Genomic DNA, 25344 nt, shown 5'->3' with positions numbered 1-25344 from the left:
AACTGGGGGTTAGTGGGAAGCCTAGTCGTCCGGGTAGAGAAAGGAGCACTTACAAGCCGGAGCACGTGAGGGGGTAGCAGAGTCAACATTCTGTACCAAGCAATGTACCGCAGTGTCGTCCTGCCGCCCTATCCGACACACAGAGAAAACTGCAGTACTGCAAAGTGTGGAGAGAGAGAGGGGAGCACAAGAAAGAGGAGGGAGGGGGTTGGGAAAGTGGTACCGCACCATCGTTATGAGTCCAACTGGAGAGAGAGAGAGAGAGGGGAAGGGGAGCGACGCATTATTGCAGTATAGTGCCATCGCACAAACACACACACACACGCACACACTAACGAAACTAGCGCACTAACCCACAAACCGACACACAGATACGCTTCCACACACTCGCCGGGAGAGGGGGAACAACGGTGGTGTTAGATAATTCTGAAATTAGACCACCGGAAAATAGTGAAATTATATAATTGGGTAATGTAAAGGAAAGTGAAATCAGTTGTGTTTAGCTTTTGAAGGGGAACGTGCAGCCTAAATAATTGGTGTGATTTTGAGCATCTCGACTCAGCATCTTTGGAGTATCACGACTTCTCTTGCATAGATTTATTATTTAAAGAAATTCGCCAAGCATCCTTGGATTTATCCCTTATGGATTTTACGAACTGAAATTGAGAATCTGTGCATCACCCGTATTCACTTTCAACCTCTGGTTCCGCTGCCTTTCTTCGAGTGAATTATTACGCGACGCTTGCCTGGGTATTGCGGTACTTTGGGGATGACTTGCGGTGCTAAAGCGTTGCTTTGAGGTTACTGCATCAGCTTCTGCATTCGTTTGTTATTAACTCATCATTTTAATCAGTCGAGTCTCTGAGGTTCTGGACATCTTTGGACGACAGCAGAGATTTTTCCCATTGCTTTTTTGTGATTTCGCTGTTTTATTTTTTACTTCAGACCCTTCCCCCTTTCGTCTCTCGCGCTCTCTCTCTCGCCCCCCCACCGCTCACTGACAGTGAGTCAGTTCCAAGCAGCTGCATAGAAGATGTGAGTATCAATGCAGGGCTTCCTCGTTTTTACTTATTCTATTCATTTTTTTCTATTCACTAAACATGATTTATTCTAATATGTTGAGTATTTATATCATTTTGTCAGGCTCTTTCTATGCTCTATTGATTTGTTCTAGCTTAATGTATTTTGCTGACGCAAGTGTTTTCCCGTCACAGCAGCTCTGAATAATGGATCTCGTCTACTGTAGTTGATTACCCTCAGTCCTCTTCTGGGCTTCAAAAGAAATACACTTTTTGTTTGATTATTTTAATTAATAATTGGCTTATTTCAGCTGAAATGATGTTTTCTTTCTTTATACCATGGGATTTGAACCGTATGGTTCTAGGGACTTCCAGGTTATCAAATGTCTGTGAAGTATTAGAAAATCAATATCAATGTGAACCGTTTTATCTGAGATGTTTGTCTTCTTCTCCTGTTACAGTAGGAAATACAGTAGGGTACTACGCATGACATCTGGGATGAGACTGTCCTGCACCTGCAGTATAGAACAAGTTCATGCCTTTCAAATGATGGCTATATTCTTCATATTCATATATATATATGGTGGATGGAATGGTTGCCTCTACTGTATATTTGACTAATTTCAATAGTCTGAGTCAGGACCAACACCCCCAGATGAGTCCATGGAGGCTGTCTGTGTTAGAACCTCCCCCTCTCACCCCTCCCATTTCCCTCACCACCCCTCCTCCCCCTCTCTTTACCCTTCTGAACCAAATGAGTTGTTTGCCCCATCTTTTAATCCTTCTGCCTTTTCTCTCTCTTCTCTCCTTTTATTGCCTTTCTTCTTATCCTTCTCTTAACCCTCTCTCCAATCTCTCCTGTTCACCATCTCTACAGCCTCCCCTTACTTTTCTTTTGGCCTTTCCTCTCATCTTCCTCTTCTTCTTATCTCCCTCTTGCTTAATCTGACACCCTCTCTCGCTCTTTTTCTTTCTATCTCTCTTTCTGTCTCTCTCTCCCTTCTCTCGCTCTCTCTCTCTCTCTCTCTCAGGGAGGCATCTATCCCATGTACAACGCTGACTTTATCCCCTTTATTCTCCTCACCAACAGCTTTTCTCCTTTCTGTACCTCATCATTCATCTTTCTTCCTCTCCCCCATGCGGCATCGCATTAGTGAAAACCAAGACTGTTCTCAGGGCATTCTCCCAATATTCTGTTAGTCAAAACCGGCAGATCTGCCCCGAGAACAGTCTTGATTTTTACAAATGCGATACAGCCTCTCCAATACACTTCCTCTCCCTCTTCCTCTTTCTGGCTTCCAATTCCGTCCTTTATCTCATATCCCTTCTTTCCTCTTCCTCCTCCTCCTCTTCCCCCTCTTCTCATTATACTTGCCCTTCTGTGCTTTTGAACTTTTAATCTGAATCTCTTTTATCACTGAGTACTGTTATCAAGGCTTTAAAAACATTTTTTTTTAGTTACAACACCTCTAAAATGCGGTTGTTTCAGCTTGCACTTAACTCACGACTGCTAAATTACTGTAATGTAAAAAAAGTCTTACCCTTCCTCATCACCCTCTTCCCGTCTCCCTTCTTCCCCCTCTCCTATCCCTTGCACTTCCCATCTCTTCTCCTCTCCGTCCCTTCCTCCCTCTCTCCCCTTCCCAGGTCTGCCCCAGATGCTGCTCCCCCAGCTGGACCTCCCGGAGCCCCAGGGGCCCCAGGAGCAGACGGAGCCCCAGGTGGAGGGCCCCCACCCCCTCCTCCCAACACCTCCAGCAACCGCAGGCTACAACAGACACAGGCCCAAGTGGAGGAGGTGAGCTAGTGTGACACGCACATACAGTACCAACCAACCTGCTCCGGGCTTCGATACCATGCTCCTAACAGTACTCCCACTCGTGCCAAACCATATAGTACAACATTTTAAACTACAGCAAGTAGCTAGATTGTCAATCTGGGATTGACGTCACAGCGTGAGACAACTAGCAGCAATTAGGCCAGATCTGGGCTGCATTTCCAGTTGCTCCCTCCTCTCTGCACTCGTTCACTCTCCTTGGTGTAAGCAATAGCGCCACCTAGTTTCCCCCATTTTGCTTTCATCTATCCAATTCAATGAAATAGGGGAAGGGGGGGAATGAGGGCAGAAGTAAAGGAGCAACCTTCTGGAATGAAATGCAGTCATGAGTCAAGCTATAGAAACAGAGCTAACAGAAAAGAAAGGACATAGATTGCTTCTTTGTGACATTCTATGATTGATGGGAAATAGAGTAGCATAGTCTACTCTACTCTACTCTACTCTACTCTACTCTACTCTACTCTACAATGCAGTTTGATTTGTTTTACGATTTATTTCAGTAATGCTTTGGCTATGCAGTCTTCGTCAGGGTGTGGCTTTCTGGGATCAACATGATATTCCATCAACCTGACAACATGAATTTGTGATTTTATTGATGTGTGTTTATGGTGTGTGCATAATGAATGAAGCGCTGAGAAATGTTGTAACAAGTATTCCAAAATACAATACCCACGATAACAATTTGGATAGCATACTATACGATATGGCTAGCATATGATACCGCATGGCTAGCATACGATACAACATGGCTAGCATACGATACAACATGGCTAGCATACGATACAACATGGCTAGCATACGATACAACATGACTGCCTATGATGATGTCTAATATATTCTATTTCTATGGCCAAAGTCATGTTAGCTATTAACATATGGAAAATAACATGGTTGATCAATTTATCTTAGTACTGGACTGCACTGCAGCTTGGGAATGGTTTCATGCTGTATTCAATTGTGTGATTTGGGCTTCTATGGCTCGAGCTGTCAGTAAATTCCTCCTCTCCTCTCCTCTCCTCTCCTCTCCTCTCCAGGTGGTGGATATTATGCGGGTGAATGTGGACAAGGTTCTGGAGAGGGACCAGAAGCTGTCGGAGCTGGATGACAGAGCAGATGCTCTCCAGGCCGGGGCCTCCCAGTTCGAGAGCTGTGCAGCCAAACTCAAGAGCAAATACTGGTGGAAAAACGCAAAGGTAATGACAGTGATCAATGATTATATTGTCATTCACATTAGCAGACACTTTCATCCAAAAGGACTTCAAGTTAACATATTCAGGAGAACTGCAAGGTAATGGTAATATTGACAATGATAATAATATGGTTATTTAGCCAACTCTTTCTATCCAAAGTGACAGTGTACTGTCATATATTCAAGTTAACATATATATCCAGTGTACTGTATGTGGCCCATGAGGGAATCATTCAGAGGCACAACTGTGGTGGTGTTGCAACGCCAGTATCACACTCCACCAACCAGTACCATGCTCCACCAACCAGTACCACGCTCCACCAACCAGTACCATGCTCCACCAACCAGTACCACGCTCCACCAACCAGTACCACGCTCCACCAACCAGTACCACGCTCCACCAACCAGTACCATGCTCCACCAACCAGTACCACGCTCCACCAACCAGTACCACGCTCCACCAACCAGTACCACGCTCCACCAACCAGTACTACGCTCCACCAACCAGTACCACGCTCCACCAACCAGTACCACGCTCCACCTACCAGTACCACGCTCCACCAACCAGTACCACGCTCCACCAACCAGTACCACGCTCCACCAACCAGTACTACGCTCCACCAACCAGTACCACGCTCCACCAACCAGTACCACGCTGCACCAACCAGTACCACACTCTACCAACCAGTACCACGCTCCACCAACCAGTACCACGCTCCACCAACCAGTACCACGCTCCACCAACCAGTACCACACTCTACCAACCAGTACCACGCTCCACCAACCAGTACCACGCTCCACCAACCAGTACCATGCTCCACCAACCAACTGAGCCATTGAGGTGCAGGGTGCTGAGGCGGACACACAGCGTCTGTCCCTGGAATGCTGTCACCCCCTTTTCCCGCGTACTAATCCCCTAATTAGCGTCTGTGGGCGAGCGGAGTGGCGCTCCGGGGAATGGGGAAATAGGGAGGCTCTCACTGCAGAGGTTTCTCTACATGCAGTAATTCTTATTAATTGCATAGCAATAGCACCAAAAATACACTGACTGGACACAAGGGAGTGTGATGAAATTTTACGCTCTGCTTTTTGTGTTTGTCATCGTGCTGGGTTGGTGTGTGTGTGTGTTTTTTTGGTCAGCAGGACTAACATTAATCCGCAGCGACTTCACCCCTGAATAAAAAATGTTTAATCATCCTGAGGAAAATCTATCAAGTTTATTAACTAGAAGAATAGAAGAATAAAGAAAGCCTTTAATTCTCCATTTGCTTTTCTTTCTAGATGATGATCATTATGGGTATCATTGGAGTTCTTGTGGTCGGAGTCCTTTTCTGTAAGTACCATTACTTTCCCCTATTACCATTCATTGATACCCACTCACATGTAGTCAGTTAGAGGGTTTCTTCACGTCTTTTAAACTTCATTTGGACATTTCTTGGCATATGAATTATTGTGCAGATGACTAAATTAATGTCCATACTTCTGTATTGCATTAGCGGACACTCACACTGCTCTCAGGGAAGGTCTGCCAGTTTTGACGAGCAGAAGTTACATTTCGTAGCGGTTTAGGAGAATTAACGTGGCAGGTTAGAAAGGTTAGGAAAATGGTTAGGGTTAGCTAAAATGCTAACAATATCTAGCTACAACCAGGCCTGTCCTGAGAACAGTCTTCGTTTCCACTAATGCAATTCTGAATCCATACTAGTCAAGTGCAGTAGATGTTAAGGCGAAGGCCACAGCTATAATCAGTGTGCATTTATAACAGGCCCAGGTCTGCCCTTCCCTGACTGTCTCCTATTGCCTACTCTTATGTCAATAATTCATGACAACTTATTACAGTAAATTATTGAAACAGTATAAGGCCTCTGTTACCAGTCATTCAGCAGAAACAACAAATGTGTAGATATAGCCCACTGAATGCAAAGATAATTATTTAGCTGTAAACACATTGTTAGATGTATCTTCAGTTTGTGATTCAGGAACCCATAAATCTGCTGACCCAATTATTGAACAATCTCTCCCTCTCTCCCCCTCGCTCTATTTCTCCCTATCCCCCTCTCTTTATCTTCCTCTCTCTCTCCATCTTTCTCATAGTGTACTTCTTCTATTGAGTAATCCCAGCGTGGCAGGACACAGACATGAGAGCGAAATAGGAGCGAAGAAGAAAACAAAATCGACACAAATCTAAACTCCAGTCCCGCCCCCTTTCCTCCACACCAGGTCTTCCATCTAGCACGTAAACATAACGCTAGTGTGTAGATGTTGTTGCTCTCTTTTCTCTTTGTCCTCCTGCCCTTCCCTTCTCTTTGATCCATCTTTCTTCCTCTGTTTTGGCGTGCTGTCTCACTCACTCTCTCCTGCCTCTGCGTCTCATACATTATTGAAGTGTGCAGTAGGGAAAGAGAGAGAGAGAAAGCAGGAAGAAGTGAAAGAGAGAGAGAGAGCATGGAGAGAGAGAGTGAGTGCAATGAAAGAGCGCAGGAGTTCTTTCTATCCGCCAAAGCTTGTTCGTGTTACCTTTTGGAGAGCGTACCACATTTGTAAATTGATACTGACATACAGTACCTAACAACCCCTCCTGATCCCCTACCTCATACCACTACCATTATTAACACTACTTACTAATACAAGGTCATGGTTAAGATTATGATCATTTTGTCGTGTGTGCGTGTGTGTGTGTGTGTACTTGTGATCCAAATCAGTGTAGCCAGTAGCTTTTTCCAGGTTTAGTTGATGTAGGCCTTGACTGGCATTCATGCCTTTTCCTTTACCTCCCTCTTTCTCTCACTCACCGACTGTGGTGTTTAAGAGAGAGATAGAGAGAGGACAAGAAAAGCCAGGAAGGATACTGGAAAAGGCAGAAACGACTTTTGGGACACTGACTTTTAGTATATCTTTATTCTTGTACCACAGACAGACAGACGGACAGTTAGCTAGACAGACAGAAACAGACAATCTGTACCTACATAGAGTATTCTTTCAGGAGTGCAGACAAAGGTCTATACAGTATTAACTGTTAACACACCTAAAGGCAGGTCTGTGTAATAACACTGCATAGTACATTTTTGATTGATTAGTGAGCAGCTTTACTGTGTTGTGGTTGTGTTCAGACACTCTTGTACGTTCTAGTAGAGAGGGTACAGGGTTAGGGAGGAATGGTTCAATAGACTGTCCCCTAACTGGAGAGGACATAACCAAATAACCCCCCAAATAACCCACTCCCTGCACATCAATCCAACAAAAACACACACACTGTTACCTATAGTAGACTTTAGGCTGTTACCTACAATAGGCTGTTACCTACAGTAGCCAATAGGCCCAATGGAAGTAGTGTTTGTGTCTTACTTGACTTGCATGGCAGACGATGTCCATAGTTTTGCCTATTTGTGTGACCTATGTATCTGCCATTTCTGAAACTAACTGCCGATTGTACATTTATTTTGTTTGGTTTAGTGGTTTTCAGGACCTGTGTATAGGCTACTGTATCTATGCGCTCAATTAATAACTCATGCGTATGCAATGCAATGAAGCTCAAGAGTTTGCCAAATGTTTGTTGCTCACATGCTTTCAAAAGAACTAATACACAACCAGAGAACAATGGTTGATACAGTAGTATTCTGACGGGAAAAAACAAAAAACGAAAACCGTAGTACCGTACAAGTAGTACCATAAAGTACTTCATCTTTGCCAGACTATTGCTCCTGAAAATGTGTTTTTTAGTAAGTTTATATTTTACTTTTGGTGTTGGATATTCCAGAAAATAGAATTTTCCTCTCAATGGTTGATACAGAGGGACTGTTTGACACATTGTAAAAAAATATGAAAAATAGCTATGTGTAAATTGCATTTATGAATGAAAATAGTGGTGATTACTCAAAACAATGATCTAATAATATTGTGCAATAATATTATTAGGTAAAGAAATTATACAACATGATAATACTGCGAGAGATACAACTGGATCATGAGAATTCTTTAAACGCATGCTTACCACTTGATGCTAATAAAGAAAATCATCAACATTGTGTTCATCATTGAAGTGAAAATGAACAGGTATAATACCACACCATCTCTCCAGATTCAGAGAACAACACCAATGATACTATTAAAGAAAACATTTATTTGAAGAAAATGTAGAACTGTTTATAGTACAACAGTAATTCACATTACAGCAACTCTTAAGATATTGGTTTTCAACAGCTTCAGGTACTGTGCCTCTGCGACCCTGAAAGAATCCAGGTCTGTGAATTAGGTTGGAACTCTTTGCAAGAACAAAAAATAAGAAAAATGTCTTATTTGTCTGTTTGGATAGAAATGTAGGTTACTGTTGTCTTACTACGTACAAACAATAGTTAAAAATACAAGGAGGTCCATAGGGAGCATGGGGAACTTACCTATTTCATCACTTGGTAGAAGAACAGAACGGTGATAACCAGAAAACCCAGGACCATCCAGTAGGAATCTGTAACAACTGGGAACAGTTTGGACTAATATGAATGGACACCATTTTGTTTCTGCTCAGGTTCTCCCAATGACTCACAGTCAGCAGGCACCCAACAGGAGAAAACATTTAACAAAAGAGCAGTATCTTAACCTGCCTGATAAGAAAACTCATTATATTTTAGTTGTCCATTCACGCCTAATGAACGTGAATTTCCTATTGTCCTCTCACGCCTGTGTCTGTAGCAGCCTACCTGGCTCAGGTGTCTCTACTGTCAGGCTGAGGGAGAGAGGTGTGTCCAGGGCCGGGTGGGTCACTCTGCAGGTGACCGTGGTTCCAGGGGGGAAGGTGGAGGGGTGCAGGGTGAGGTGGGAGGAGATGGACATGGTCCTGTCGCTGTGCTGCCGATGGCTGGAGAGAGACACCTGGTCTGATAGGACGCTAGGCTCTGAGTCTGTAGAGGAGATGGAGAACCACTCCATCTGAGAGAGAAGAGAGTCTCAGTATAGTGTCTAATATTTAGGATATCCATATTATAAGTGCTGTATGATGACCTACCAATTATCTTCTGATTTCATTAGACGTCTGATCACTGTGTGCTTGTGTGCTAATCACTTTGAAACAGTGGTATCTGTGAATATGAATGACTGGATATTTCATTGGTCGACTGCACCAGACACACACCTGGACATCCAGAGGGTAGTAGTTCTTGCAGTGGCAGCTCAATTTCTGGGGCAACTCATCCCGAAATACCAGCTTCTCCTCAGAGAGAGAAACATGAGGAGGTTCTGAAGACAGAGAGACTTTGTATTTAGATGTGAATAGTGTGCACACTATGTCACACATGACATAGACACCTAATGTAATAAACGCATGTTCATATGTGTAGAGAAATAATGTACATTTGAGTCATTTAGCAGACCCTCTTATCCAGAGCAACTTACAGGAGCAATTAGGGTTAAGTGCCTTGCTCAAGGGCACATTGACAGATTTTTCACATTTTCGTCTCGGGCATTCAAACCAGCAACCTTTTGGTTACTGTACCAACGCTCTAAATCATTAGGCTACCTGCTGCCTATGTAAAGTAGAGGTTGGCCGATTAATTAGGGCCGATTTGACGTTTTCATAATAATCGCCGTCCAAAAATGCCGATTACCGATTATGTTGCAATCCACGAGGAGACTGCGTGGCAGGCTGACCACCTGTTACGCGAGTGCATCAAGGAGCCAAGGTAAGTTCCTAGTTAGCATTAAACTTGTCTTAAAAAACAATCAATCTTAACATAATCACTAGTTAACTACACATGGTTGATGATATTACTAGGTTAACTAGCTTGTCCTGCGTTGCATATAATCAATGTGGTGCCTGTTAATTTATCATCGAATCACAGCCTACTTCGCCAAACGGATGATTTAACAAAAGCACATTCACAATAAACATCAATGCCTTTCTTAAAATCAATACACAAATATATATTTTTAAACCTGCATTTTTAGTTAAAAGAAATTAATGTTAGCAAGCAATATTAACTAGGGAAATTGTGTCACTTATCTTGCGTTCAGTGCAAGCAGAGTCAGGGTATATGCAACAGTTTGGGCCGCCTGGCTCGTTGCGAACTGTGTGAACCATTTCTTCCTAACAAAGGCCGGAATTAATTTGGCAGAATTTTACATAATTATGACATAACATTGAAGGTTGTGCAATGTAAGAGCAATATTTAGACTTAGGGTTGCCACCCGTTCGATAAAATACGGAACGGTTCCATATTTCACTGAAAGAATAAACGTTTTGTTTTCAAAATGATAGTTTCCGTATTTGACCACATTAATGACCTAAGGCTCGTATTTCTACAGTGAGGGAAAAAAGTATTTGATCCCCTGCTGATTTTGTACGTTTGCCCACTTACAAAGAAATGATCAGTCTATAATTTTAATAGTAGGTTAATTTGAACAGTGAGAGACAGAATAACAAGAAAAACATCCAGAAAAACGCATGTCAAAAATGTTATAAAATTATTTGCATTTTAATGAGGGAAATAAGTATTTGACCCCTCTGCAAAACATGACTTAGTACTTGGTGGCAAAACCCTTGTTGGCAATCACAGAGGTCAGACGTTTCTTGTAGTTGGCCATCAGGTTTGCACACATCTCAGGAGGGATTTTGTCCCACTCCTCTTTGCAGAACTTCTCCAAGTCATTAAGGTTTCGAGGCTGACGTTTGGCAACTCGAACCTTCAGCTCCCTCCACAGATTTTCCATGGGATTAAGGTCTGGAGACTGGCTAGGCCACTCCAGGACCTTAATGTGCTTCTTCTTGAGCCACTCCTTTGTTGCCTTGGCCGTGTGGATTACTGCAACTCGCTGTTGGCTGGGCTCCCTGCCTGTGCCATTAAACCCCTACAACTCATCCAGAACGCCGCAGCCCGTCTGGTGTTCAACCTTCCCAAGTTCTCTCACGTCACCCCGCTCCTCCGCTCTCTTCACTGGCTTCCAGTTGAAGCTCGCATCCGCTACAAGACCATGGTGCTTGCCTACGGAGCTGTGAGGGGAACGGCACCTCCATACCTTCAGGCTCTGATCAGGCCCTACACCCAAACAAGGGCACTGCGTTCATCCACCTCTGGCCTGCTGGCCCCCCTACCTCTGAGGAAGCACGGTTCCCGCTCAGCCCAGTCCAAACTGTTCGCTGCTCTGGCACCCCAATGGTGGAACAAGCTCCCTCATGACGCCAGGACAGTGGAGTCAATCACCACCTTCCGGAGACACCTGTAACCCCACCTCTTTAAGGAATACCTGGGATAGGATAAAGTAATCCTTCTAACCCCCCCCCCCTTAAAAGACTTAGATGCACTATTGTAAAGTGGTTGTTCCACTGGATATCATAAGGTGAATGCACCAATTTGTAAGTCGCTCTGGATAAGAGCGTCTGCTAAATGACTTAAATGTAAAAAATGTAAATGTAAATGTGTGCTTTGGGTCATTGGAATACCCATCCACGACCCATTTTCAATGCCCTGGCTGAGGGAAGGAGGTTCTCACCCAAGATTTGACGGTACATGGCCCCGTCCTTCGATGCGGTGAAGTTGTCCTGTCCCCTTAGCAGAAAAACACCCCCAAAGCATAATGTATCCACCTCCATGTTTGACGGTGGAGATGGTGTTCTTGGGGTCATAGGCGGCATTCCTCCTCCTCCAAACACGGCGAGTTGAGTTGATGTCAAAGAGCTCCATTTTGGTCTCATCTGATCACAACACTTTCACTAGTTGTCCTCTGAGTCATTCAGATGTTCATTGGCAAACTTCAGACGGGCATGTATATGTATTCTTGAGCAGGGGGACCTTGCGGGCGCTGCAGGATTTCAGTCCTTCACGGCGTAGTGTGTTACCAATTGTTTTCTTGGTGACTATGGTCCCAGCTGCCTTGAGATCATTGACAAGATCCTCCTGTGTAGTTCTGGGCTGATTCCTCACCGTTCTCATAATCATTGCAACTCCACGAGGTGAGATCTTGCATGGAGCCCCAGGCCGAGGGATATTGACAGTTATTTTGTGTTTCGTCCATTTGCGAATAATCGCACCAAATGTTGTCACCTTCTCACCAAGCTGCTTGGCGATGGTCTTGTAGCCCATTCCAGCCTTGTGTAGGTCTACAATCTTGTCCCTGACATCCTTGGAGAGCTCTTTGGTCTTGGCCATGGTGGAGAGTTTGGAATCTGTTTGATTGATTGCTTCTGTGGACAGGTGTCTTTTTTACAGGTAACAAGCTGCGGTTAGGAGCACTCCCTTTAACAGTGTGCTCCTAATCTCAGCTCGTTACCTGTATAAAAGACACCTGGGAGCCAGAAATCTTTCTGATTGAGAGGGGGTCAAATACTTATTTCCCTCAATAAAATGCAAATCAATTTATAACATTTCTGACATGCGTTTTTCTGGATATTTTTGTTGTTATTCTGTCTCTCAATGTTCAAATAAAGCTACCATAAAAATTATAGACTGATCCTTTCTTTGTCAGTGGGCAAACATACAAAATCAGCAGGGGATCAAATACTTTTTCCCCCCACTGTATGTGTTTATTATATTATAATTAAATCTATGATTTGATATTTGATAGAGCAGTCTGCCTGAGCGGTGGTAGGCAGCAGCAGGCTCGTAAGCATTCATTCAAACAGCACTTTCCTGCATTTGCCAGCAGCTCTTTGCAACGCTTGAAGCACAGCGCTGTTTATGACTTCAAGCCTATCAACTCCCGATATTAGGCTGGCAATACTAAAGTGCCTATAAGAACATCCAATAGTCAAAGGTATATGAATACAAATGGTATAGAGAGAAATAGTCCTATAAATTCCTATAATAACTACAACCTAAAACTTCTTAACTGGGAATATTGAAGACTCATGTTAAAAGGAACCACCAGCTTTCATATGTTCTCATGTTCTGAGCAAGGAACTTAAACGTTAGCTTTCTGACATGGCACATATTGCACTTTTACTTTCTTCTCCAACACTTTGTTTTTGCATTATTTAAACCAAATTGAACATGTTTCATTATTTAATTGAGACTAAATTGATATTATTTATGTATTATATTAAGTTAAAATAAAAGTGTTCATTCAGTATTGTTGTAATTGTCATTATTACAAATATATATATAAAAATCATCTTTTTTTGGTCCTCCAGTAATCGGTATCGGTTTCGGCGTTGAAAAATCATAGTCGGTTGACCTCTAATGTAAAGAGACAATCAATCACAAGTGTTCTTAGAGGGACTCACGTGTGACGTGTAGCTGTATGACCTGCTGGGCCTGGTACAGTCCAGTGCTGACGGTGCAGATGTAGGTCCCCTCGTCAGATACCTTCAGTCTGGCCAGAGTCAGAGACGCATTACCCTGCCCCACCAGCAGGGCGGCATCCACGCTCGAACCCTCCCTCTCCACGTGTACTGGAGGAGAAACAAACAATGCGAAACAGAGTCCAATTCTCGTAGTAATCATTCAGTAAACCTCTGGGTTCCTAGCTATGACAGCAGTAACACATTCTTCATTTCCATCTCTGGGTGGATAATAAAGTTGGAATGTTGACCATGGAGATCCTAATGCACTTTATGTTGTGATGGTAAGTAGACCTAACTCATCTAACACTTATAGCACCATGATAACTACTTAAATAATGCCTTTATTCTCTCACCTGCTGGCCCCTCCTCTGTCTCCGTCTGCCCCGCCCTAATCTCCAGCACTTTCCTCCCACTTCCTCTGTGCTGCAGCCGCCACTCAAGCCCCAGCTCCCACCCTGGGGGTGGGGCCTGCTGCCTGAAGCCACAGTCCAGGAGGGCCACGCCCCCTAGAGGAGCGGAGTGGGACTCAGAGCGAGAGAACACCAGGAACACCACTGGGGAAGACAAGGGAGAGAGAAAGAAGGGATTATGGAGAAAGAAGCAAGTGAAAAGTAGAGAAAGTGCAAAATACTAGAGAAAAAAAGAGGGGTGATAAGAGAAGATGCGGGTGAGAGAATGAGAGAGTAACAGTGTTATACATCATTAAAATATGACACGTCTACTCTACAACAGGCATACTACCAGAAGCATTATAATAACCTCCTTGTCTCACCCTCAGTCAGCAAAGTTCCTGATTGGCTTAGGGGGAGTTCCAGTTTGCTCTGCATGAGAGCTGGACGATCTGATTGGTCCAGTGGCAGTGTCTGCAGGATCAATGTGAGGCTGAGCCCACCCCCCTCTATCTGCAAGGAGCCAATGAAATAGGCTGGTTCTGTGGAGCCCTCCTTGGCATTTCGAGGGAAGTAGCGGCTGATCTCACATGTCACTTCCTGTTCGTTACAGTCAGCGTGGAGCAGCAGGTCTGCCTCTGGGATCTCAGGAGACTCAACTGTCAGAAAGCAGAAAGAGGTGGAGGGAGAGTGCAGGAGAGGGATGGTGTGAGGGAGAGAGAAGGGGAAGGTAATTCCATCAGGTAACTCTGCTGTACAAAAGAGAACCTGATAATGAACCAACCTTTAGCCTCCAAGATGATGTTATCAGGATCGGGGACAGCAGGAGGGTTGAAGGGGGTCAGAGTATCAGGTGAAAGATCAGGGGTCACGGCCAGGTCTCTGAGGACAAGCATTGCTGGGGTGCGGCTGAAGAGAGCCCCACCTCCCATTCCCCCCATCCCACTACCCTCCTCCACCAGAGAACAGGACAGCACCACGTCTGCTCCTCCCTGGCCTAAGAGAGAGGGGGAGAAGGGGAGGGGGAGAAGGGGAGGGGGAGGCCGGGACAGGATCGAGAGAGGGACGGGAAGAGGTCATAAGGAGCAGGAATGTGAGCATAGGTGACTAATGTCCATAATATACAGTCATTTCATGTTTAGAAAATGTCAGGAGTGAAGAAAAACAATTCTTACCAGAAACGCATGAAACCAAATATCCAAAAAGCAGGATTTCAAGCATCTTTCCAGTAGTTTTTTATTCAACAGTAATTACTGACCTTTCATAAATATACAGAATAGACCCCTAATTTCACAATTTAATTAATGACCACGCTCGAAACCAAAGTCGAAGATATTAGAATACAATTTAGAGACACTTAAAATGTTAGGCTGTTATACAGTGAAGTTACTTTCACTTTTGTTTGGAGGTAAATCAAATAAATAAAGTTACAAATGGTTAATTAAATGTTCACGTAGAACGTCATTAGTTTGACATAGTAAGAATGATCAGACCTATTGATTAATAGATGCCATGTTTCCTATAGCGTTCTAAGTTGTTTTCAGCGTTGGAAGCAGGTGCGTCATTGCAGAATTTAGAGAAGCTTTGCTGAATGAAAGTGAAAGAGAGTTGTCCATTTTTCAGCATATCCTCCAATCACACAGCAATAACCTCATCCCTCATTGGTGGCTAAGATAAAATGTGTGTCCATAACAGAGCATGTGAGTGTAGTTGCACCAATCCATTAGATGGTGCTGCTGTTATGTGTATCTGAGTGTTATACTATATAGTACGAGTGAGCCAAGTTAGGCATTACTTACTATGCACTGAATGGAGCTGTATGCATGCTACACAGTGATGCTGAAGTAAAGACATTATAATCACCATTACCTTGCTCTTGTATCGAACAAACAAAATACAAAACACGGCGTACATGTCCTTTCCAACGCTCTGCTAAAAACCGCTCCGCGCTCACAGGGTAAAAACTGCTGCTCCAAATTCGCTCCATTCATTAAAATACAATTTAACCAACACCCATCGATTTTTTTGTGACTACCTGGACCTACCATTTGGTTTTGAAGTATTGAAATCAAACTATATGGATTTGAACGAAAATTATTTGAATAAACATGAAAAGCTGATTGCAAGAAGTACACATCATTTCAAATAGGCTCCATGTCAGATTAAACAGCATATAAACACTCTAAACAGGTCAGGAGCCAGACAGGGAATTTAAGAAGGAATGAAAACGAATTATTTAGGCTATATTATTTAAAATATTTGTACAGAGGGTTCTACATGGAACCCAAAAGCGTTCTACCTAGAACCAAAAATGATTTTTACCTATAACCAAAAAGGGTTCTCCTATGGGGAGAGCCGATGAGCCCTTTGGGAACTCCCTTGGGAACTATTTTTTCAAAAAGTGTATTGGTAACTATGGGCCCTGGTCAAAGTAGTGCACTACATAGGGAATAGTGTGCCATTTTAGACATAATCACTCTTTGCATAAGTTAACTAAGCCATTTTACTCCATACACACACCAGACCTCAGTTCAAATGGAATTTGAAATCATTTAAAATACTTTAGCTGGGCTTGATTGAGCTTCCCTGGTGCAATGGAACCAATGAAATAGTCCCAAAAGTGCAAATCCCGCTTTATACACTAAAGGCTGGCTCAAGCAAACACACAAAGTATTTAAAATATTTAAACTGCTATTTGAACCCAAGTCTGACACACAGTCTCCTAGCATCAGTCAGTGTGTTAAGTAGGCTACATTAGCTCCAAGGAGCGATGAGACATGATGGTTGCTGTAGACAGATGGCCAGAATTAAGGAGGTTACACATTATTTACGACAGACAGCCATCTCTCTCTCTCTCTCTCTCTCTCTCTCTCTCTCTCTCTCTCTCTCTCTCTCCGTGCAAATAGGCAGTGATTTTTTTAGGTAATTTTCTTAAAACTGCATTGTTGGTTAAGGTAAGTAGCATTTCACGGTTGTATTCGGCGCATGTGACAAATACAATTTGATTTGATTTGACTTAGAATTAAATACAAATTCAATGAAAAATGACTTATTAGTGCCTTTGAATTCATTTTTAGAAACACCAGTTTGGCCAGTCTGTGGCTTCTGTCTCAAGCGATGGTTCCTGGAGAGCAGGCCAGCAGCAGAGAATATCCTCTCTACACCTGCAGAGCCACTGGGGATGATAAACACTCTGTTGGCCGCCCCAGGCTGGGCAGAGATGCAGAGTTGTTTGAAATGTTTTCTATAGGTAGGCCTTAAGGTTTTTAGGCAAAATATGCCAGGCCTATTGGGCCAAAATCAATTATGCCTATTGTATTGATAATAGAACAAAAAGTTACGAAAACGTTTAAGAAATCTGATTTTTTGTTTATAACTACTTTGATACAATGACAAACTTAGTTATCTACCCACCTTGTTCCTTTCTTTTAGCATGCGCACATAGTAAGTACACCATCATGCTTTTGGGATATGTGTCTTTTCAGATTCCACAATGATTCTTTAGTTGTGGTCATTACATCACCACACTCCCTCTCTTCTTTGTTGTGGACATTACATCACCACACTCCCTCTCTTCTTTGTTGTGGTCATTACATCACAACACTCCCTCTCTTCTTTGTTGTGGTCATTACATCACCAAACTCCCTCTCTTCTTTGTTGTGGTCATTACATCACCACACTCCCTCTCTTCTTTGTTGTGGTCATTACATCACCACACTCCCTCTCTTCTTTGTTGTGGTCATTACATCACCACACTCCCTCTCTTCTTTGTTGTGGTCATTACATCACCACACTCCCTCTCTTCTTTGTTGTGGTCATTACATCACCACACTCCCTCTCTTCTTTGTTGTGGTCATTACATCACCACACTCCCTCTCTTCTTTGTTGTGGTCATTACATCACCACACTCCCTCTCTTCTTTGTTGTGGACATTACATCACCACACTCCCTCTCTTCTTTGTTGTGGTCATTACATCACCACACTCCCTCTCTTCTTTGTTGTGGTCATTACATCACCACACTCCCTCTCTTCTTTGTTGTGGTCATTACATCACCACACTCCCTCTCTTCTTTGTTGTGGACATTACATCACCACACTCCCTCTCTTCTTTGTTGTGGTCATTACATCACCACACTCACTCTCTTCTTTGTTGTGGTCATTACATCACCACACTCCCTCTCTTCTTTGTTGTGGTCATTACATCACCACACTCACTCTCTTCTTTGTTGTGGTCATTACATCACCACACTCCCTCTCTTCTTTGTTGTGGTCATTACATCACCACACTCACTCTCTTCTTTGTTGTGGTCATTACATCACCACACTCCCTCTCTTCTTTGTTGTGGACATTACATCACCACACTCCCTCTCTTCTTTGTTGTGGACATTACATCACCACACTCCCTCTCTTCTTTGTTGTGGTCATTACATCACCACACTCCCTCTCTTCTTTGTTGTGGACATTACATCACCACACTCCCTCTCTTCTTTGTTGTGGTCATTACATCACCACACTCCCTCTCTTCTTTGTTGTGGACATTACATCACCACACTCCCTCTCTTCTTTGTTGTGGTCATTACATCACCACACTCCCTCTCTTCTTTGTTGTGGACATTACATCACCACACTCCCTCTCTTCTTTGTTGTGGACATTACATCACCACACTCCCTCTCTTCTTTGTTGTGGTCATTACATCACCACACTCCCTCTCTTCTTTGTTGTGGTCATTACATCACCACACTCCCTCTCTTCTTTGTTGTGGTCATTACATCACCACACTCCCTCTCTTCTTTGTTGTGGTCATTACATCACCACACTCCCTCTCTTCTTTGTTGTGGACATTACATCACCACACTCCCTCTCTTCTTTGTTGTGGTCATTACATCACCACACTCCCTCTCTTCTTTGTTGTGGTCATACATCACCACACTCCCTCTCTTCTTTGTTGTGGTCATTACATCACCACACTCCCTCTCTTCTTTGTTGTGGTCATTACATCACCACACTCCCTCTCTTCTTTGTTGTGGTCATTACATCACCACACTCCCTCTCTTCTTTGTTGTGGACATTACATCACCACACTCCCTCTCTTCTTTGTTGTGGTCATTACATCACCACACTCCCTCTCTTCTTTGTTGTGGACATTACATCACCACACTCCCTCTCTTCTTTGTTGTGGTCATTACATCACCACACTCCCTCTCTTCTTTGTTGTGGTCATTACATCACCACACTCCCTCTCTTCTTTGTTGTGGTCATTACATCACCACACTCCCTCTCTTCTTTGTTGTGGACATTACATCACCACACTCCCTCTCTTCTTGTTGTGGACATTACATCACCACACTCCCTCTCTTCTTTGTTGTGGTCATTACATCACCACACTCCCTCTCTTCTTTGTTGTGGACATTACATCACCACACTCCCTCTCTTCTTTGTTGTGGTCATTACATCACCACACTCCCTCTCTTCTTTGTTGTGGTCATTACATCACCAAACTCCCTCTCTTCTTTGTTGTGGTCATTACATCACCACACTCCCTCTCTTCTTTGTTGTGGACATTACATCACCACACTCCCTCTCTTCCTTGTTGTGGTCATTACATCACCACACTCCCTCTCTTCTTTGTTGTGGACATTACATCACCACACTCCCTCTCTTCTTTGTTGTGGACATTACATCACCACACTAACCACACTCTCTCTTCTTTGTTGTGGACATTACATCCCCACACTCCCTCTCTTCTTTGTTGTGGACATTACATCACCACACTCCCTTCTTCTTTGTTGTGGACATTACATCACCACACTCCCTCTCTTCTTTGTTGTGGTCATTACATCACCACACTCCCTCTCTTCTTTGTTGTGGACATTACATCACCACACTCCCTCTCTTCTTTGTTGTGGTCATTACATCACCACACTCCCTCTCTTCTTTGTTGTGGACATTACATCACCACACTCCCTCTCTTCTTTGTTGTGGACATTACATCACCACACTCCCTCTCTTCTTTGTTGTGGTCATTACATCACCACACTCCCTCTCTTCTTTGTTGTGGTCATTACATCACCACACTCCCTCTCTTCTTTGTTGTGGTCATTATATCACCACACTCCCTCTCTTCTTTGTTGTGGTCATTACATCACCACACTCCCTCTCTTCTTTGTTGTGGTCATTACATCACCACACTCCCTCTCTTCTTTGTTGTGGTCATTACATCACCACACTCCCTCTCTTCTTTGTTGTGGTCATTACATCACCACACTCCCTCTCTTCTTTGTTGTGGTCATTACATCACCACACTCCCTCTCTTCTTTGTTGTGGTCATTACATCACCACACTCCCTCTCTTCTTTGTTGTGGTCATTACATCACCACACTCCCTCTCTTCTTTGTTGTGGTCATTACATCACCACACTCCCTCTCTTCTTTGTTGTGGTCATTACATCACCACACTCCCTCTCTTCTTTGTTGTGGTCATTACATCACCACACTCCCTCTCTTCTTTGTTGTGGACATTACATCACCACACTCCCTCTCTTCTTTGTTGTGGTCATTACATCACCACACTCCCTCTCTTCTTTGTTGTGGTCATTACATCACCACACTCCCTCTCTTCTTTGTTGTGGACATTACATCACCACACTGCCCTCTCTTCTTTGTTGTGGTCATTACATCACCACACTCCCTCTCTTCTTTGTTGTGGACATTACATCACCACACTCCCTCTCTTCTTTGTTGTGGACATTACATCACCACACTCCCTCTCTTCTTTGTTGTGGACATTACATCACCACACTCCCTCTCTTCTTTGTTGTGGACATTACATCACCACACTCCCTCTCTTCTTTGTTGTGGACATTACATCACCACACTCCCTCTCTTCTTTGTTGTGGTCATTACATCACCACACTCCCTCTCTTCTTTGTTGTGGACATTACATCACCACACTCCCTCTCTTCTTTGTTGTGGTCATTACATCACCACACTCTCTCTCTTCTTTGTTGTGGTCATTACATCACCACACTCCCTCTCTTCTTTGTTGTGGACATTACATCACCACACTCCCTCTCTTCTTTGTTGTGGACATTACATCACCACACTCCCTCTCTTCTTTGTTGTGGACATTACATCACCACACTCCCTTCTTCTTTGTTGTGGACATTACATCACCACACTCCCTCTCTTCTTTGTTGTGGTCATTACATCACCACACTCTCTCTCTTCTTTGTTGTGGTCATTACATCACCACACTCCCTCTCTTCTTTGTTGTGGACATTACATCACCACACTCCCTCTCTTCTTTGTTGTGGTCATTACATCACCACACTCCCTCTCTTCTTTGTTGTGGACATTACATCACCACACTCCCTCTCTTCTTTGTTGTGGTCATTACATCACCACACTCCCTCTCTTCTTTGTTGTGGACATTACATCACCACACTCCCTCTCTTCTTTGTTGTGGACATTACATCACCACACTGCCCTCTCTTCTTTGTTGTGGACATTACATCACCACACTCCCTCTCTTCTTTGTTGTGGTCATTACATCACCACACTCCCTCTCTTCTTTGTTGTGGACATTACATCACCACACTCCCTCTCTTCTTTGTTGTGGACATTACATCACCACACTCCCTCTCTTCTTTGTTGTGGTCATTACATCACCACACTCCCTCTCTTCTTTGTTGTGGTCATTACATCACCACACTCCCTCTCTTCTTTGTTGTGGACATTACATCACCACACTCCCTCTCGTCTTTGTTGTGGACATTACATCACCACACTCCCTCTCTTCTTTGTTGTGGTCATTACATCACCACACTCCCTCTCTTCTTTGTTGTGGTCATTACATCACCACACTCCCTCTCTTCTTTGTTGTGGTCATTACATCACCACACTCCCTCTCTTCTTTGTTGTGGTCATTACATCACCACACTCCCTCTCTTCTTTGTTGTGGTCATTACATCACCACACTCCCTCTCTTCTTTGTTGTGGTCATTACATCACCACACTCCCTCTCTTCTTTGTTGTGATCATTACATCACCACACTCCCTCTCTTCTTTGTTGTGGTCATTACATCACCACACTCCCTCTCTTCTTTGTTGTGGTCATTACATCACCACACTCCCTCTCTTCTTTGTTGTGGACATTACATCACCACACTCCCTCTCTTCTTTGTTGTGGTCATTACATCACCACACTCCCTCTCTTCTTTGTTGTGGTCATTACATCACCACACTCCCTCTCTTCTTTGTTGTGGACATTACATCACCACACTCCCTCTCTTCTTTGTGTGTACATCACCACACTCCCTCTCTTCTTTGTTGTGGTCATTACATCACCACACTCCCTCTCTTCTTTGTTGTGGTCATTACATCACCACACTCCCTCTCTTCTTTGTTGTGGTCATTACATCACCACACTCCCTCTCTTCTTTGTTGTGGTCATTACATCACCACACTCCCTCTCTTCTTTGTTGTGGACATTACATCACCACACTCCCTCTCTTCTTTGTTGTGGTCATTACATCACCACACTCCCTCTCTTCTTTGTTGTGGTCATTACATCACCACACTCCCTCTCTTCTTTGTTGTGGACATTACATCACCACACTCCCTCTCTTCTTTGTTGTGGTCATTACATCACCACACTCCCTCTCTTCTTTGTTGTGGACATTACATCACCACACTCCCTCTCTTCTTTGTTGTGGACATTACATCACCACACTGCCCTCTCTTCTTTGTTGTGGACATTACATCACCACACTCCCTCTCTTCTTTGTTGTGGTCATTACATCACCACACTCCCTCTCTTCTTTGTTGTGGACATTACATCACCACACTCCCTCTCTTCTTTGTTGTGGACATTACATCACCACACTCCCTCTCTTCTTTGTTGTGGTCATTACATCACCACACTCCCTCTCTTCTTTGTTGTGGTCATTACATCACCACACTCCCTCTCTTCTTTGTTGTGGACATTACATCACCACACTCCCTCTCGTCTTTGTTGTGGACATTACATCACCACACTCCCTCTCTTCTTTGTTGTGGTCATTACATCACCACACTCTCTCTCTTCTTTGTTGTGGTCATTACATCACCACACTCCCTCTCTTCTTTGTTGTGGTCATTACATCACCACACTCCCTCTCTTCTTTGTTGTGGTCATTACATCACCACACTCCCTCTCTTCTTTGTTGTGGTCATTACATCACCACACTCCCTCTCTTCTTTGTTGTGGTCATTACATCACCACACTCCCTCTCTTCTTTGTTGTGATCATTACATCACCACACTCCCTCTCTTCTTTGTTGTGGTCATTACATCACCACACTCCCTCTCTTCTTTGTTGTGGTCATTACATCACCACACTCCCTCTCTTCTTTGTTGTGGACATTACATCACCACACTCCCTCTCTTCTTTGTTGTGGTCATTACATCACCACATTCCCTCTCTTCTTTGTTGTGGTCATTACATCACCACACTCCCTCTCTTCTTTGTTGTGGACATTACATCACCACACTCCCTCTCTTCTTTGTTGTGGTCATTACATCACCACACTCCCTCTCTTCTTTGTTGTGGTCATTACATCACCACACTCCCTCTCTTCTTTGTTGTGGTCATTACATCACCACACTCCCTCTCTTCTTTGTTGTGGTCATTACATCACCACACTCCCTCTCTTCTTTGTTGTGGTCATTACATCACCACACTCCCTCTCTTCTTTGTTGTGGACATTACATCACCACACTTTGGTCACACTCCCTCTCTTCTTTGTTGTGGTCATTACATCACCACACTCCCTCTCTTCTTTGTTGTGGTCATTACATCACCACACTCCCTCTCTTCTTTGTTGTGGACATTACATCACCACACTCCCTCTCTTCTTTGTTGTGGTCATTACATCACCACACTCCCTCTCTTCTTTGTTGTGGACATTACATCACCACACTCCCTCTCTTCTTTGTTGTGGTCATTACATCACCACACTCCCTCTCTTCTTTGTTGTGGTCATTACATCACCACACTCCCTCTCTTCTTTGTTGTGGTCATTACATCACCACACTCCCTCTCTTCTTTGTTGTGGTCATTACATCACCACACTCCCTCTCTTCTTCGTTGTGGTCATTACATCACCACACTCCCTCTCTTCTTTGTTGTGGTCATTACATCACCACACTCCCTCTCTTCTTTGTTGTGGTCATTACATCACCACACTCCCTCTCTTCTTTGTTGTGGACATTACATCACCACACTCCCTCTCTTCTTTGTTGTGGACATTACATCACCACACTCCCTCTCTTCTTTGTTGTGGTCATTACATCACCACACTCTCTCTCTTCTTTGTTGTGGTCATTACATCACCACACTGCCCTCTCTTCTTTGTTGTGGTCATTACATCACCACACTCCCTCTCTTCTTTGTTGTGGACATTACATCACCACACTCCCTCTCTTCTTTGTTGTGGACATTACATCACCACACTCCCTCTCTTCTTTGTTGTGGTCATTACATCACCACACTCCCTCTCTTCTTTGTTGTGGACATTACATCACCACACTCCCTCTCTTCTTTGTTGTGGTCATTACATCACCACACTCCCTCTCTTCTTTGTTGTGGACATTACATCACCACACTCCCTCTCTTCTTTGTTGTGGTCATTACATCACCACACTCCCTCTCTTCTTTGTTGTGGTCATTACATCACCACACTCCCTCTCTTCTTTGTTGTGGACATTACATCACCACACTCCCTCTCTTCTTTGTTGTGGACATTACATCACCACACTCCCTCTCTTCTTTGTTGTGGACATTACATCACCACACTCCCTCTCTTCTTTGTTGTGGTCATTACATCACCACACTCCCTCTCTTCTTTGTTGTGGACATTACATCACCACACTCCCTCTCTTCTTTGTTGTGGACATTACATCACCACACTCCCTCTCTTCTTTGTTGTGGACATTACATCACCACACTCCCTCTCTTCTTTGTTGTGGACATTACATCACCACACTCCCTCTCTTCTTTGTTGTGGTCATTACATCACCACACTCCCTCTCTTCTTTGTTGTGGACATTACATCACCACACTCCCTCTCTTCTTTGTTGTGGTCATTACATCACCACACTCCCTCTCTTCTTTGTTGTGGTCATTACATCACCACACTCCCTCTCTTCTTTGTTGTGGACATTACATCACCACACTCCCTCTCTTCTTTGTTGTGGTCATTACATCACCACACTCCCTCTCTTCTTTGTTGTGGACATTACATCACCACACTCCCTCTCTTCTTTGTTGTGGACATTACATCACCACACTCCCTCTCTTCTTTGTTGTGGTCATTACATTACCACACTCCCTCTCTTCTTTGTTGTGGTCATTACATCACCACACTCCCTCTCTTCTTTGTTGTGGTCATTACATCACCACACTCCCTCTCTTCTTTGTTGTGGTCATTACATCACCACACTCCCTCTCTTCTTTGTTGTGGACATTACATCACCACACTCCCTCTCTTCTTTGTTGTGGACATTACATCACCACACTCCCTCTCTTGCTCTTGGTCCTCATCTTTGTAAGTCACCTTGATTTAGCACTTGTGTGTTTTATCAGTTTCTTTATGAAAATAT

At 43.7% G+C, this 25344-nt stretch overlaps 2 protein-coding genes across 3 annotated transcripts; one reads left to right on the top strand and one right to left on the bottom strand.

The window, feature by feature from the left end:
- Window positions 1–241: 241 nt before the first annotated feature.
- On the top strand, window positions 242–8065 carry vamp1b (vesicle associated membrane protein 1b). Its single transcript, XM_029747091.1, has 5 exons — window positions 242–1035; window positions 2667–2817; window positions 3891–4049; window positions 5327–5378; window positions 6140–8065. Coding segments are annotated over exons 1-5 (381 nt in total). The 5' UTR covers window positions 242–1033; the 3' UTR covers window positions 6157–8065.
- An 80-nt stretch (window positions 8066–8145) lies between these two features.
- On the bottom strand, window positions 8146–15347 carry tapbpl (TAP binding protein like). 2 transcript variants are annotated; one of them, XM_029747022.1, is made up of 9 exons: window positions 14878–15347; window positions 14487–14699; window positions 14086–14361; window positions 13667–13867; window positions 13254–13421; window positions 9171–9274; window positions 8740–8968; window positions 8440–8516; window positions 8146–8306 (listed from the first exon to the last, which is right to left on the bottom strand). In XM_029747022.1, exons 1-8 carry the CDS (start codon window positions 14921–14923, stop codon window positions 8440–8442), a joined length of 1314 nt encoding a protein of 437 aa, XP_029602882.1. In that variant the 5' UTR covers window positions 14924–15347; the 3' UTR covers window positions 8146–8306. The 2 variants fall into 2 exon arrangements, with proteins under 2 accessions (XP_029602882.1, XP_029602876.1); XM_029747016.1 differs by having other exon boundaries at window positions 8146–8270; window positions 14878–15342.
- Window positions 15348–25344: the final 9997 nt, after the last annotated feature.

This window comes from Salmo trutta, chromosome 3 (assembly GCF_901001165.1).
Source record: "Salmo trutta chromosome 3, fSalTru1.1, whole genome shotgun sequence".
Lineage (NCBI taxonomy): Eukaryota > Metazoa > Chordata > Actinopteri > Salmoniformes > Salmonidae > Salmo > Salmo trutta.
This window is presented reverse-complemented; position numbering and strand designations above follow the sequence as displayed.

Bases quoted from the DNA above. Each gene is read 5' to 3' on its own strand.
- vamp1b (XM_029747091.1), top strand. The intron at 2,818-3,890 runs GTGAGCTAGTGT...TCTCCTCTCCAG, and splicing joins CACAGGCCCAAGTGGAGGAG to GTGGTGGATATTATGCGGGT. The intron at 4,050-5,326 runs GTAATGACAGTG...TTTTCTTTCTAG, and splicing joins ACTGGTGGAAAAACGCAAAG to ATGATGATCATTATGGGTAT.
- tapbpl (XM_029747022.1), bottom strand. From the start codon at position 14,923: ATGCTTGAAATCCTGCTTTTTGGATATTTGGTTTCATGCGTTTCTG. The intron at 8,969-9,170 runs GTGTGTGTCTGG...CTTCTCTCTCAG, and splicing joins ACTACCCTCTGGATGTCCAG to ATGGAGTGGTTCTCCATCTC. The intron at 8,517-8,739 runs GTAGGCTGCTAC...AACTGTTCCCAG, and splicing joins AGTAGAGACACCTGAGCCAG to TTGTTACAGATTCCTACTGG.